The 14,239-nt window shown below is 37.5% G+C and overlaps 1 protein-coding gene across 7 annotated transcripts in view; it reads right to left on the reverse strand.

Moving 5' to 3' along the window:
* Window positions 1-14,239, reverse strand: part of EGF (epidermal growth factor) — a 122,841-nt gene that overhangs the window by 59,630 nt on the left and 48,972 nt on the right. For all 7 annotated transcript variants that reach the window (XR_008912987.1, XM_056803079.1, XM_056803082.1 and 4 more), the window contains exons 11-12: window positions 6,680-6,784; window positions 3,968-4,191 (exon numbers count right to left, since the gene is read on the reverse strand). Coding sequence is in view for 6 of the 7 variants with exons in the window: in XM_056803079.1 (XP_056659057.1) it covers window positions 3,968-4,191; window positions 6,680-6,784 (329 nt within the window). In the remaining variant the exon portion in view is untranslated. The remainder of the gene's footprint in view (window positions 1-3,967; window positions 4,192-6,679; window positions 6,785-14,239) is intronic.

Genomic DNA, 14,239 nt, shown 5'->3' on the forward strand with positions numbered 1-14,239 from the left:
AGACATTTCCAGAAAAGTTGCGATCAGTACTGGTGGAGAAGTTTCCTCACTGGAAGTTCTGTTTGTTGACAAAATCCCAATTCCACTCTAACTCCCCCCAACCCCACCATCTACCATATACACTCTCAGAAGACGTAATTTAAAAGTATTAAGAATGGTTTCTATAGGTTACATGTGAAAAAAACAATCTCATTATTTTATAATTATATGTTTCCTCTGCACATGGGATTCCATTTCCACTTTAGTCTAACAAATCCTGCTCTTATTGGGAGGGGGGATTAATTAATCAACCTTTTGAAATGGGCTTTTTCTAAAGGACAGACACCAAAGGAAAATTGGTTTCCACATGATGTTGTCTTTATATCCTAAAAGAAACTGATTTGATATTTGCCATTTTATACCAAAAACAAATATATGCATGATCACTTTCCCATGTATTTAATTTCCCTGGTAGGTTTAAAAATAAGAATAAGCCATGCATGCTGAGTAGATAAATGAATAGAAGAATAATGGATGGATAAAGAGTACTCTAAATGACAGCAAATCAGTAGAGCAAGTCAGTTTTTCAAAAACATTATTATAGGTGAAAGAAGCAAACAGTTACTTGACATGCATTTATTCATTCATTCAACAAATAAATATTCAGTGGTTCTCAAGTCTTTTTTTTTAAGTGTGAAGAAACTTTTTATAACATAAAGAGATTTCACAAATCCCCAGGATAGTAATTATACCATTAGGACCCATCATTTAAAAATATGCATCATGGTAAAATATAAGCTATGAATTAAGTATTTTTTTAAATGAATTTGTATTTTGCTAATCACAGTATCTAAGCAGATTGGAAAAACTGTTGCAGGGAAAGACTTCTGCATTTGGCACCAGAGGAGCTAAGTTTAAATCTCATTTCTGTCACCTGGGTGATCCTCTGTGAAAGCCCACAAGTGGGGAAACCATTGGACAACATTAATACTCAGGTATGTAAACAGAGAATTTTTGGTCTTTTGTCACCTAACACTTAACAAAGTGCCTGGCACAAAGAAAGTACTTCATAAACGTGGATTAACTGATTGATTATAAAAAATGAAGGGATGGCTAGGTGGCTCTGTGGATAGAACACTATGCCTGGAAACAGGAGGTCCCATGTTCAAATCTGATCTCAAACACTTCCCTAGCTGTGTGACCCTGGTAAAATCACTTAACTCCAATTATTCAACACTTACCACAATTGGAACCAATAATTAGCATCAATTCTAAGGAAGAAAGTAAAGATTTTAAAAGACTAAAAAATTTTAAATGATATTTCATTAAGCTAGTTAGCTCTTTCCTTTAAAGCAGAAGATTAACCAGATTCAATCCATATCTGAGCAATTTAGCTTTCTAAAGAGAAAAATTCTTGGGAAAAATATATTCACTAACCCATACCACATGCTTTGTCCATGGGTGACATTGGTGCAGGAAAAGAGACTTGGGATGTATCAGAACCAATTCATCCCTACAGCTTAAAAGACAGCATCTCAAAGTGCTTTGTTTTGAGTTGTGGGGACTCAAACTGTACTATGGATTTAAGTGAATCAATGGTACATTTTAAAATATTTCATTATAACATGATGTGAATTTTATTGTTCAGTAGTTTCCCTCATGTCTGACTCTTTATGACCCCATCTGGGGTTTTCTTGGCAAAGATACTGGAGTGGTTGGCCATTTTCTTCTCCAGCTCATTTGACAGATGAGAAAACTGAGGCACACAGGGTTAAGAGATTTGTCCAGAGTTACTTAGCTGGTAATTCCAAGACCAAATCTGAACTCAAAAAGATGAGTCTGCCCTCTATCCACTGAGCCACCTGGTTGCCCTAATATGATATACAGGGTGTCTCTAAATCCTCAGGGCTTTTTTTAAAGCTTTAATGGCTTAAATCACTTAAAACATTAATAAGCTTAAAATGGCACAACAGGTTTGGGGACATTCTGTATCTTAGCTCTCTAGTTCTCAGCACAGCTTGAATAAGTAGATTTGGAGTTTAGCAGTAAATAAGGCATTCTTTCTGATACTGCTATAAGTTAGAATAACTTTTTATCTTAAAATAGTCAGACATCACTTTATTTTTGTCTATGTGCTGAGACATGATTTTTTGAAAATTAAGTTAACCAAATATTCTATGTAGGGAGACAACTACCATCGTCCATGAGCCAACTCCTATACACCACTAGATGGCACCATTCCAATGAGAAAGGCTTAGTTAATTTAATGATTTCAACAAGGGAAAAATCTCATGCAAAAGGACCGATGTTATCTACTGGAGCACTGCTCTTAAGAGTCAGAAGACCTGGCTTGATTTGCCAGCTCTGTTCACTGCTCCCTGAGCAAGTCCGGGAAAGTCACTACTTTCTCTGGATCTCAGTTTCCCTTTCTGAAAAACAAAGGGATTAGATGAGATGATCTCTAAGGGCCATTGTTAAGGCTTTAGGGCAAATGCAATAGTAAATATAATATCCGCTATGCTTTAGAACTCTCCAGAATGGTTGCCTAACATATCACCTTTCACACACGTATGGGTTTCTGTTTCAGACTCTGAAATACACTTCACTGGACCTGGGAGTTCATTCATATGAGTATTCCCTCCAGTAATGCAGATGGCAACCCATCCATGGTTGTCCATCCTATGTAGCTTTGCATCCACTGTAAATTACATTTCTTTAATATTTTAAGCTTCAAAAAATTTTTTATGATTTTTCAGTATATTCACTAGTATAATCTCTGAAATGAAAGATAAAAATATCTGGAGGAAACAATCCCTCAAAGAAGAAATGTCAATTGGTTCTATTAGACGTAGTAATTTCTCAGCTCCTGGAGAGCAGGGGCTGTGTGTCTCTGTTAGCCCCTCAGCACCTAGGACAGCAATTGAAGTAAATATTTGTTGCACGAGCAAATGTTTATCTAACCACTAACTCATTTCTGTATCTTTCTGGGGAGGAAAGTTTCTAAAATAAAACAATTAACAGCACAAAAAAAAATTGTCTGGCATTTTTGTCTCTTAAAATGGCATTGATTATAAAACAGAAGACAGAACACTGGATTTGGAGTCAGAGGACCGGGGCTCAAATCTGACTGCTCCAAACCACCAATATGACTCAGTCAATGAATGTCTTCAAGGCTCAATTTCTTCACCTCTACAATGAAGAAACTAGACTAAATAATCTCAAAGGTCCCTTATGGCTCCAAATTTATAATCCCAATAATGTAACTAATCAAAATGAATGTATTTCAAGGGCTTTTCATCCAACAACAGAAAAATGCAGGAGTGACAAAATGTTTCCTTAAATATAAGACTTGAACTTCACTAAACCTCAAAATGAGGACTTGTGCTATCCATAAATCTGATAAGTGAGATACTCCATGTTCTTCTAATTTCCTATTGTTATCCCCCTTTATTTCTAGGGGATATATCCATTTTGATCTTATCTTGGTAAATGGTGTAAGAAATTGCTCTGTGTCTAGAAAGATCTACATGAAATTGTGAAGAGGGAAATGAGCAGAACCAAGAAAGAACATTGTATTCAGCAACAAAAATATTGTTTGAAGAATGACTTGTGTATGTCCACCTCCAGAGAAAGAACTGATCAACAGAAATAATTAAGACATAATTGTATTTATTTTTTCTCAAATAATGCCTTCTCTAATGGAGGGAGAGGAAGGATGGAGGGAGCTAAAAGTGAATATCAAAGTAAAAAACAAACAAATAAATTTAAATTTTTAAAAAATGAAGACTCATTTTACCAACTCTGAGGAAAAGGTTGTATTAACTGAACTCCTTTATCTTTACTCATAGCTCATGATTCTCTGGGGTAAATTAGGAATCTCATTCTTTTGGGGTATGTATGTGTGCATATGTGCATGTGTAGGCAAACATATAAAGTACATAACATCAATACAGAGAAATAATAAGCAACACACTACCCCAAACCTCACCTACATCGTTCTGGAAAAGTCTTCTGCGTCCCGACCCATCCAGATTGGCTGTTTCAATAACAGATTGCTTGGCATCACACCAATACAACTTGTCAGCTACATAATCAATCGTTATTCCACTAGGCCAGACCAGGTCAGTATTAGCTATTATCAGCCGGTCATTGCCTTGAAGGGAAGAGCTTTCAATTCTCGGATTAATCCCCAAATCAGTCCAGAATAATTTCCTTTAAGCAACAAAACACACAAAAAAAGTTTGGAAGAGTATGCTTTATTTTCCCATTATCTTACCTTTATATATTTCATTGTAAACTCCCTTAAAGCAGACCAAGTGCTACAAAGAAAATCTGAAGACTAGACCAAAAGGGAAATTATAACATGGTGTCTTAAATAATCAATTTAGAGAAACAAAATGCTATTATTCTTTCTACATTGGGGGGGTAGGGGAACCCCCCCAAATCTACACAAAATTTTTGGACCACCCCACCAGAGGAGAAGTCTGAATTTTTTCTTTTTCTTTTATGGGTCTTTATAGTGTCTAAATGTAAATTTTGAGTTAAGTATGCCTTTCTGAATTTCTAAACCTTTTCTGTGTCATCTGATCCCCTTCATGTGTCACCTTTGCCTTCTGCAAAACTCCCAAAAAATTCGCATTTAATTTCCTTTGACAACCTGAGGAATATTGAAACTATGATGTCTGGAAAAGATAACTTTAATTGCCTTTTAAAACCCAGCTACCTTGCCTGAGGAATCCTAAACAGAGCTCTATATCATTAGATTAAAAGAAGGCTTTTAAAAATGACAATTGGGGTCTTATTGCTATTTTTTAAAAACCCTTACCTTCCATCTTAGAATCAATACTTTGTATTGGTTCCAAGGCAGAAGAGTGATATGGTCTAAACAATGGGGACTTGCCCAAAGTGTCTTGCCCAGGGTTACACAGCTAGGGAGTGTCTGAGATCAGGTTTGAATCTAGGACCTCCCATCTCTGGGCCTGGCTCTCAATCCACTGAGTCACCCAGGTACCCCCAGATTATTACTATTTTTAAATTAAATGTTATCATTTCTTTAGAAGACCAAATTAAATAATATTGCCTACATATACTTAATCTTCCACTTAGTAGCCTCTAAATTCTAATAGCAAAGTGCCATTTTATTCTCTTTTTTATTGTGATTTTGCCATCTGATTGAAGTGATATTGTATCAAGTTACTTGAAGCAAATTCAGCAAACTGGCTAATTGAAGTGTTATAATTCAGGTTCCAAGATGGAGTGTGGCATAATGGAGAGAGAGCTGACCTCAGGGGTGGAAAGATCTGATTTTAGAGCAGGCTTCTGACACATCTTGGCTGGAGGATGCTGGGCTGCTTGCTTTGGACTTTTTGATGCCCAAAGGTGACCGTCTAACACTATTAATTGCAAAGCATGTAATAAAAATCACAGATCTGGTAAGATAGGAAAAAATGGAGGTCTTACAACAAAATGTTAATAGCCTACTCCTGCTTCATCACTTAAATAGGCTATTTAAATATATGCATATACATAAACATATATATATATATAAATATATAAAACTCTTATATAGTACTGATTCTGAGATGGAGGGGAAGGGAAGAGAAAGAAAGGAAAAAATAAGGAAAGGAGGGAGAAGAAGAAGGAAAGGAAGAAAAGAAGGAAGAAGAGAAGGAAAAGAAAGAAAGAAAGAAAGAAAGAAAGAAAGAAAGAAAGAAAGAAAGAAAGAAAGAAAGAAAGAAAGAAAGAAAGAAAGAAAGAAAGAAAGAAAGAAAGAAAGAAAGAAAGAAAGAAAGAAAGAAAGAAAGAAAGAAAGAAAGAAAGAAAGAAAGAAAGAAAGAAAGAAGGAAGGAAGGAAGGAAGGAAGGAAGGAAGAAAGAAAGAAAGAAGGAAAGAAAGAAAGAAAGAAAGAAAGAAAGAAAGAAAGAAAGAAAGAAAGAAAGAAAGAAAGAAAGAAAGAAAGAAAGAAAGAAAGAAAGAAAGAAAGAAAGAAAGAAAGAAAGAAAGAAAGAAAGAAAGAAAGAAAGAAAGAAAGAAAAAAGTTTGATACCCCTACACTTTTTTGCATCTTAAACTACCAATGGTCTTCTATTTATGTTCCCACATAGAATTCTAGAGGAATGTACTGCAAAAATACTTTTACCAACAAATTGAACATCTCTTTGAAAAAAAATGGTCATTAGGCAGAATTTTTAAAGAATAACACATAAGAGGGGCAGGGAGGAGGCAAAATGGATAGAGTGCCAGGCCTGGAATTGAGAAGACCTAGGTTCAAATATGGTCTCAGACACTTTCTAGCTGAATGGCCCTGGGCAAGTCACCTAACTTCATTTGCCTAGCCCTTGCCTTTCTGTCTTAGAGTTGGTACTCAGACAGAAACTGAAGATTAAAAAAAAAAAAGGAATAGCACACAGCCATCATAGCTAATGTTGAGTAATGGACTAGTGTCCCACATTAGCCAGAGTCATCTCCTAAAGTTGTAGATAGATTAGAATGACAAGAAACAGCCCTTTGGGGAAGCACCTTTGATTTGACTATTTTAGCTTATTTCTTACTGTTGGCAAAATTAATCTAGAGGGAAAAGATGGTTTTGTGTCTGGCTTTCCATTGAACAGTGGAACTTTTAAGGTAACCTTTCAGTCTAACTTTGCATGTTGGTTTGCCATATAAAACCATAGTAGAGGTGCCTTCCATTAGCTCTTACTTGGCCACTGGATGAACAGCGATTCCTCTTGGCTGAGACACATCCTCCTCAATGATTACTTCATTGTGTTTCCCATTCAAATTACTCCTGGCAATAAGTGATTTTCTGAAATATATATAAAATACCAAGGAATTCAGCATCAGCTTGACTTTCTAAGCAGACGAACCCATTTCTATCACCACTCAAAGTAACAGGGATGTTCCAATTTCATGGAGCTGAAGACAACATAATATATTTTATTTAACAAAGGTATTGAAGACAAGTAAAATATTAGTTGAAAGGCCAAGATTTTACATGACAGATTTTTTAAAAATTAATTTAACATCTCTCTACATTTCTATGAAGATTGTTATTTAGAAATATCATTGGCTGGCATTTGTATCCAAAGGATTTGAAAATGCACCACTCATCTCCCTTCTCCCCTTTTTACTTCAGAAAGTTTATCCATTCCAATTCAGGAACTACAAAGGATAGATAAAACGATCCTTTACAACCTAGCTGGTACAAAAGATAGAGCTCTCTGTCTGGAGTCAATGAAACCTAAGTTCAAAACCAGCTTCAGATACATAATAGACCCTGGGTAAGTCACTTAACCTGTTTGCCTTATATGTAAAATGAGAACAATAACACCTACCTCCCAGAATTGTAAGAATCAAATGAGATCAATGGAAAACATTTAGCACAATGCCTGATGCATAGTAGACCCTTAACAGACAAGTCTTTCTTTCCTTCCTTCCTCTTTGATCAGCCACTTGAATTAGATTTATTGTCCAGCTGGAGTCATTGACTTCTAGCTAATACAGGTTGTCCCAAGATTTCAAACCCCCCACCAAGGTAGCATATTTTGGGGTGGAAGGAAGGGGAGAATTAGGACCTAGCTGAATACCTAGATGTGTGTACTTCTGATCTCCTATCACCTCATCCAATATATTTGTTCTTTCTATCACAGTTGCTAAAGAAATATAACAAGGGCTGGGCCAGATTAAGGGCCATTAATCTCTCTGGGTCTCAGTTTCCTTATCTATAAAATGAGAATAATAAAAGCACCTACTTCACAAGGTTGTGAGGAACAAATACCCCATCAGGGAGCATCCATATTCAGTACCCTTTCCAATACTTCTCTTACCCCTACCCAAAATAAAACTAACTTTTTAAAAACCCTTACTTTCCATCTTAGAATCAGTACTGTGTGTTGGTTTCAAGGAAAAAGAGTGAAAAGAATTAAGCAACAGGAGTTAAGTTACTTGCACTGGTCAAATTTGAACCCAGGACCTCCTGTCTCTAGTCCTGGCTCTCAATCCATGGAATCATCTAGCTTCCCCCAAAACTAAATTCTATGTTTTAGTGTCTCATCTCTGAGATTAAATACCTGATCAAAGAAACTAATTCTTGCTGAGGTGCTAATGGCAGAGATATCTGCAATTTGAAAGGAGAAATCTTGATTATAGAAATACCTTAAATTAAGTAAATGAATTTCTAAGACAAAAAATTTCAATTAAGGTTGTGCAACAATACAGTAATTAAAATAATTTGCTGTTCAGTCACTCTTGTCTCTACATGACCCTATGGACTATGACCATGGGATTTTCTTGGCAAAGATATTGGAATGGTTGCCATTTCCTCTTCCAGTATGTCTCTCATTTTTCAGAGGATGAATTGAGGTACCTAGCTATCTGATGGGAAGTATTTCTATTATTCCCATTTTGCAGATGAGAAAACTGAGGCAAACAGAGGTTAAATGATACACAGAGATGTAAGGCAGGCAGACCCAGTCTTCCCTACCAAGTTCTGCAGAAACATGAGAAAAGGTTCGCTTTGAAGTTCACCTAAGTCTACTTAGTGGATCTTAGGTTGAAAAGACAACTTAATATGGTGGAAAAATAGCATTGACTCTGGAGTCAAAAGGTTTGGGTTCAAATCCCACCTCTAACAGGTTCTACTTACATGATTTTTGTAGAAGTCTCTAGGTCTCTCAGTTTCTTCCTCTGTAAAATGAAAGACTTGGACTCTTTAGCTTTTAAGGCCTCCTAATACTTTTATGATCTTATGATTCAATCTTTGAATCCTATTACTCACAGAATATGGCATAATAATTTACTTCTGATCAAGTGAATATCTAGAGAATAGTAGGGAGTAACCAAGTTAAAAAAATTTATTCTGGGAATATGAAAGGAATATCTCTTAAGGACCTTGGTAAACTGAAGAAATATAAGTAGACAAACTTTTAAAAAATGCATTAAAAGGACTGGTAGGTAGTTCAGTGGATTGAGAGCTAGGTCTATAAATGAGAAGCTCCTGGGTTAAAATTTGACTTTAGGCATGTCCCAGCTGTGTGACCCTGGGCAAGTCATTTAACCCCCATTGCCTCGCTCTTACCTCTCCTCTGTCTTGGAACCAATACACAATATTTATTCTAAGACAGAAGCTAAGGGTTGTTCTTTTTTTCTTGTTTTTTTTTAAGCTACATTGGGACCTAAATGCCCAACTTTAAAAGAGATTTTTGCAATATGAGTAAATTGGTAATAAGAAGAATAATGGTAGATGAGAGTTGTTATTTTTAATTTAATGCATCACACTCTATGGTTACATATTTACAAATAACTGCCAATGAGTTGCATTTTAGGAAAGAAAGAAAGACTCCTAGGGCAAATTTTGACCCAATTCCTAGATAAAGGGAAGGTAGAGTTATTTGTTGTGACTGATTTCAAAGTAGGCATCTTCTCTAAATTCTTGTAACTGTTAGTGTGAGCTGTTATTATATGCATTTCATTTGAGAGGAGACCAAGCTCCTGAATATTCAGTAGTTTCAGGGAAGGGTTGCTAGAATTCATATTTCTAGTTCCTTCCCTCCCCCATGTTCTCAGAATTAAAACAGAAAGCTATTCTCAGACTCTGGAAGCACCATGATGAAATCAAAGCAACAGAGCCTCTTGAGTTCATATGAGTTCAAGCATAACCTCTGATAGGGTGTGACAGCCCTCTTTGGTTATCTTTTATAGGAATTGCTCTAGTCCTACTGGGAATTCTGGAAGGAAATTGCTCACTCGGCTTTCAAGACAAAGGACTTTCATCTAGAACCCTAGGAGAGCAATTCTGCCAAAGGGGGCTCCATTGTCTTGAAAGGATAAGAAGTTTTTGCACATGGGAACCCAATTCATCCTGGTTGGTAACATTTTCCCCCCAGATATCTGACATTTGGAAATCAAGATTCCCAATCACTGCATGATATTAGCATCACTAGCAGGACTCTCAGGGGGCTTCCTTCCTCTATTTGGATGTTTTATTGAACTTGTATTCTTTCCTATACCAATACAAAATATATTAATTAACTAAGACTTTCCATATGACCAAATACCATGTGAATGATATTCCAATTCTGTTTTCAACTAGCATCAAGGAGGTTTAGAACCATAAACATCTCATTTCCAGGCAAATTAAAGGCTTGGTTTCAGCAGCTGGGATGCCAGCTATGAGGGTCTTAAGAGTGGCTTATCATTACTGTATGTAATGAACCAGAGAATTGGAAGTCTAATCCTCAGGGCACCACCCTGAAAGTCTATCCCCCAGAGGCACTGCTTCCGGAGTTGGCACCGCAATGCAATTAATCAAAGGCAGTTAAAATTAGAGGTGCCACAAGAGTGTGGGAAACATGAGAAGACTCGGTAACTTTGAGCTGGGTCGAGAACAGTTAACATCTGCTGTCCAAGGCGAGTTTTCCTGGTCTGGGTACATCGGGGTTAGATGTGTCGTATGGATGCCCAATTTTTAAACAGAAACTCCTTTAAGAAGTTGCTGTCTGCTTTCATTAGCCGACCTCCACCTGATCTTACTTTGTTACCTCATTACGGGTTCCCTTGGTCCAATGTGTTTTAATATTCTCTTCTTAGGATAAAAGTCTCCCAAAGTGAAGTATTTCAAAGCACAAATTGGTATGATCCTCCTTACATTTTGGAATCTTCTTTTTTTTTTTGCTTTTAATTTTTTAATTTTTTTTTATTTTTTTTAAATATATTTTATTTGATCATTTCCAAGCATTATTTGTTAAAGACATAGATCATTTTCTTTTCCTCCCCCCCACCCCCCATAGCCGACGCGTAAATCCACTGGGCATTACATGTTTTCTTGATTTGAACCCATTACTATGTTGATAATATTTGCATTAGAGTGTTCATTTTAGAATCTTCTTAAGCAAATTATATACGCATATATATCTATATGCAGAAGCACACACATGTTTGTGATTGTGTGTGGAGTCCTCGCCATTTCTCCATGCCAGTGAAATCATGGGGCCAGCCAAGTGTGTGTATATATATGCATGCCCATTCATAAATACATATACATGTATCTGTGCATATGTATACATGTATATATATGTATATATAATGGTATTTGGCAAATCTTTAGGAGGGCAAGTAGGTTGCACAGTGGTTAGAGTGTCAGACCTGGAGTCAGAAAAATTCATTTTCCTGAATTCAAGCCTGACCTCAGACACTTACTAGCTATATGACTGTGGGCAAGTCACTTAATCCTGTTTGCCTCAGTTACTCAACTATAAAATGAGCTGGGGAAGTAAATGACAAACCATTGCAGTATCTCTGCCAAGAAAATCCCAAATGAGGTCACAAATGTCAGACAGAACTGAAATGACTGAACAACAACAAATCTCTAGGACTATAAATTGAAGACCAGAGGCCAACTCAGGGGTGGGGAGAGAGAGACAGAGAGACAGACAGAAACAGAAAGAAAGAGACTGAGACAAAGATGAGGAGATGGAGACAGAAAGAAAGAGACTGAGAATGAGAGGCAGAGATGGAGAGGAAGGGAGAGAGTCAAAAGAGAGAGAGTCAAAGATAGAGGAGACAAAGGGGTAGAGAAGACAGACAGAAACAAAAATGGCAGGAAGGGAGTGGGGAGACAGGAATCAAAGAGACAGAGAGAGCCCACCTCTGACACATACAGGATATTTAAGCCCAGAGAGGTCATCTAATTTCTCAGTTACAGTCTACATGGGTAATGAGAGTATTAAATTCTCCCAGAATTCCCAATCCAAAGAAATTATATGTCTGGACCACCTTTCCCAGACTCTCTCTCCTTCTACATTTCTGGTTAAGTCTTTTTTTTCTTTAAATCTTACCTTCTATCTTGGAATCTATATTAAGGCTTCAAAGCAGAAGAGTGGTAAAGGCTAGGCAACTGGGAGTAAGTGTCTTGTCCAGGATCACATAGCCAGGAAGTATATAAGGTCACATTTGAACCCAGGTCCTTCCAACTCCAGACTTGATACTCTATCCACCTAGCTGTCCCTCTGCATAGGTTTTAGAAACAACTTGCTTTCATTCAGTTCTGTAGATTGAGGCAGGCTTCCTAGTGTCACAGAAGTCCAACCCAAGGGCCTGGTGTTCACTGCTACAGTCACAATCCCTAAATCTTCATAATTCCAATTTCTCAAAGATGACATGATGTCACTAACTAGAATCATAAAATCTTAATTGTTGCTCTTAGAGGCCATTTACTCCAAGTCCCTTCATTCAGTCAGTTAAAGACAGAACTGGGCCTCTTGGCTCTTACTCTCATGGCTACCATGTTGGGCTCTTTCCCCTACAATGGCTGAAGAAGAAGTCAAACAGAATAAATATCATCATCACCCTTCTACCTGAAAATCATTCAAATCAACTTGAGGTAACTAGGTAGCCTAGTAGATAGAGCACAGGGCTTGGAGCTAGGATGACTGAGTTCAAATCCTGCCTCTGACACCTACAAGTTATGTGTTCCTCCCAGTAAATGTCTCCTCCTGTAAAACAGGGATGATAACAGCATCTGCTTCAAGGAATTGTGGTGAAGATTAAATGAGACCACATGTTCCATGCTAGGTTGAGGATGGCTCTTATTTCTACTGGCCCCAATAGGAGCTTTCTAACTTAGAGCCACTGCATAAAAATATCACCCAGAATCCCAAATAGGATGTCTTCTGATGAGAGCATAGAGATCCATCCTTCTGTTGCCTTCAATGAGTCTGGCTCCCACATTGGCCAAGCTCCACTACTCAAAAGTATTTCACCTGTAAACACTTGGACCCAGCAGCTCAGAAAATGGGGTGGCCAGGGTCTCTAAAGGCTCCTGTGAAATGAGGATAAAAGAAGCACACGTGCCTCCCAGGACTCTTGCTTGGATCAAATGAGATAATATTTGCAGGGTACTTAGCATCAAGCCTGGCATGTAGTAAACACTATGTAAATGTTAGCTATTATTATTATTATTCATTATAATCTTATGTCTGGGGCATCTGGGTGATACAGTGGATAGAGCACTGGACCCAAAGTCAGGAAAATATGCATTCAAATACAGCCTCAGGCACTTACTAGCTGTGTGACCCTGGGCAAGTCACTTAACCTTGTTTGACTCCGTTTCCTCATCTGTAAAATGTCTGGAATGGAAAATGACAAACCACTCTAATACCTTTACCAAATAAGGTCAGTGAGAATTGGACCCAACTGAAACAAATGAACAAAGTATTATTAATCATTGCTTCCTTATACATCATGTATAAGTGCATTTCTGGGGAACTTTAGACATAGACTTCTTAGAGACAGGAGGGATCTATTGGCCATCTAGCACAAACCATATCTGAACAATGTTTTCCTAGATAAGTTGTTCAGACTTTAACTAAAGACATCAGAGGAAGGGGAACCCACAACCCTCCATGCCTCTCTGGGAGACACTCAATCCCATTTTGGGATGGTTCTAACTGTTAATTTTTTTTTCCTGACATCACATCTAAATTTGGCCCTTTTAGCTACCTGCAGCAACCTAATTCTGACCTCTGGGGCCAAGCAGAATAAGTCTAATCCCTTTTTCACATGACAGTTCTTCGGATCCTTTAAGACAACCATTAAGAGGATCACCATCCCCACCTTCCAACAGCCAACCTCATGTCATTTCCATTGCCTTCAAATGATTCTCGAAAGGCATGGTGGCAATTCTCTTTACCCTATTAAATGCCCTCTTTAGACAGTTTCTATTTTATCGATAGGGTTTCCAAAAATATTATGCCCCCCAAATGAACAACAGATAAAATGTGATTCGTATGATCTGACCTGGGCAAGAAGAAACAGGACTATTAAGTTCCTACTCATGGACCATCTGCTTCTCTTTTTCTCCAGCTTTTCTTAGCTGACCTATCTCATCATTGGTTCATTCTATTTTGGCAGACCACTAAAATCCCTTGATGTTTCTCATATTAAATACCAGCTACTCCTCCATCATCTTGTATTTGGGAAATTGGTTTTTTGAACCCATGTGTAACATTTTGATTTTATTCAGATTCATTTTTATTATTACAGTGATGATGAACCTTTTAGAGGAGTAGATGATGTGAGAAATGTCTTCAGGTGCTCATGGACAGGGAGAGGGAAACAGCTGGGCCCCACATCTTTCTGGCTTTCTAGTAACAAACTCTTGCAAACTCTGTGCTGGGGTGATGGAACATGTGCCCACAGAGAGGGCTCTGAATGCCCCCTCTGGCATATATCCTCCAGGCTGACCATCAAGCATTCTAACCTG

Source organism: Monodelphis domestica, chromosome 6, assembly GCF_027887165.1.
Source record: "Monodelphis domestica isolate mMonDom1 chromosome 6, mMonDom1.pri, whole genome shotgun sequence".
In the NCBI taxonomy this organism is placed as follows: domain Eukaryota; kingdom Metazoa; phylum Chordata; class Mammalia; order Didelphimorphia; family Didelphidae; genus Monodelphis; species Monodelphis domestica.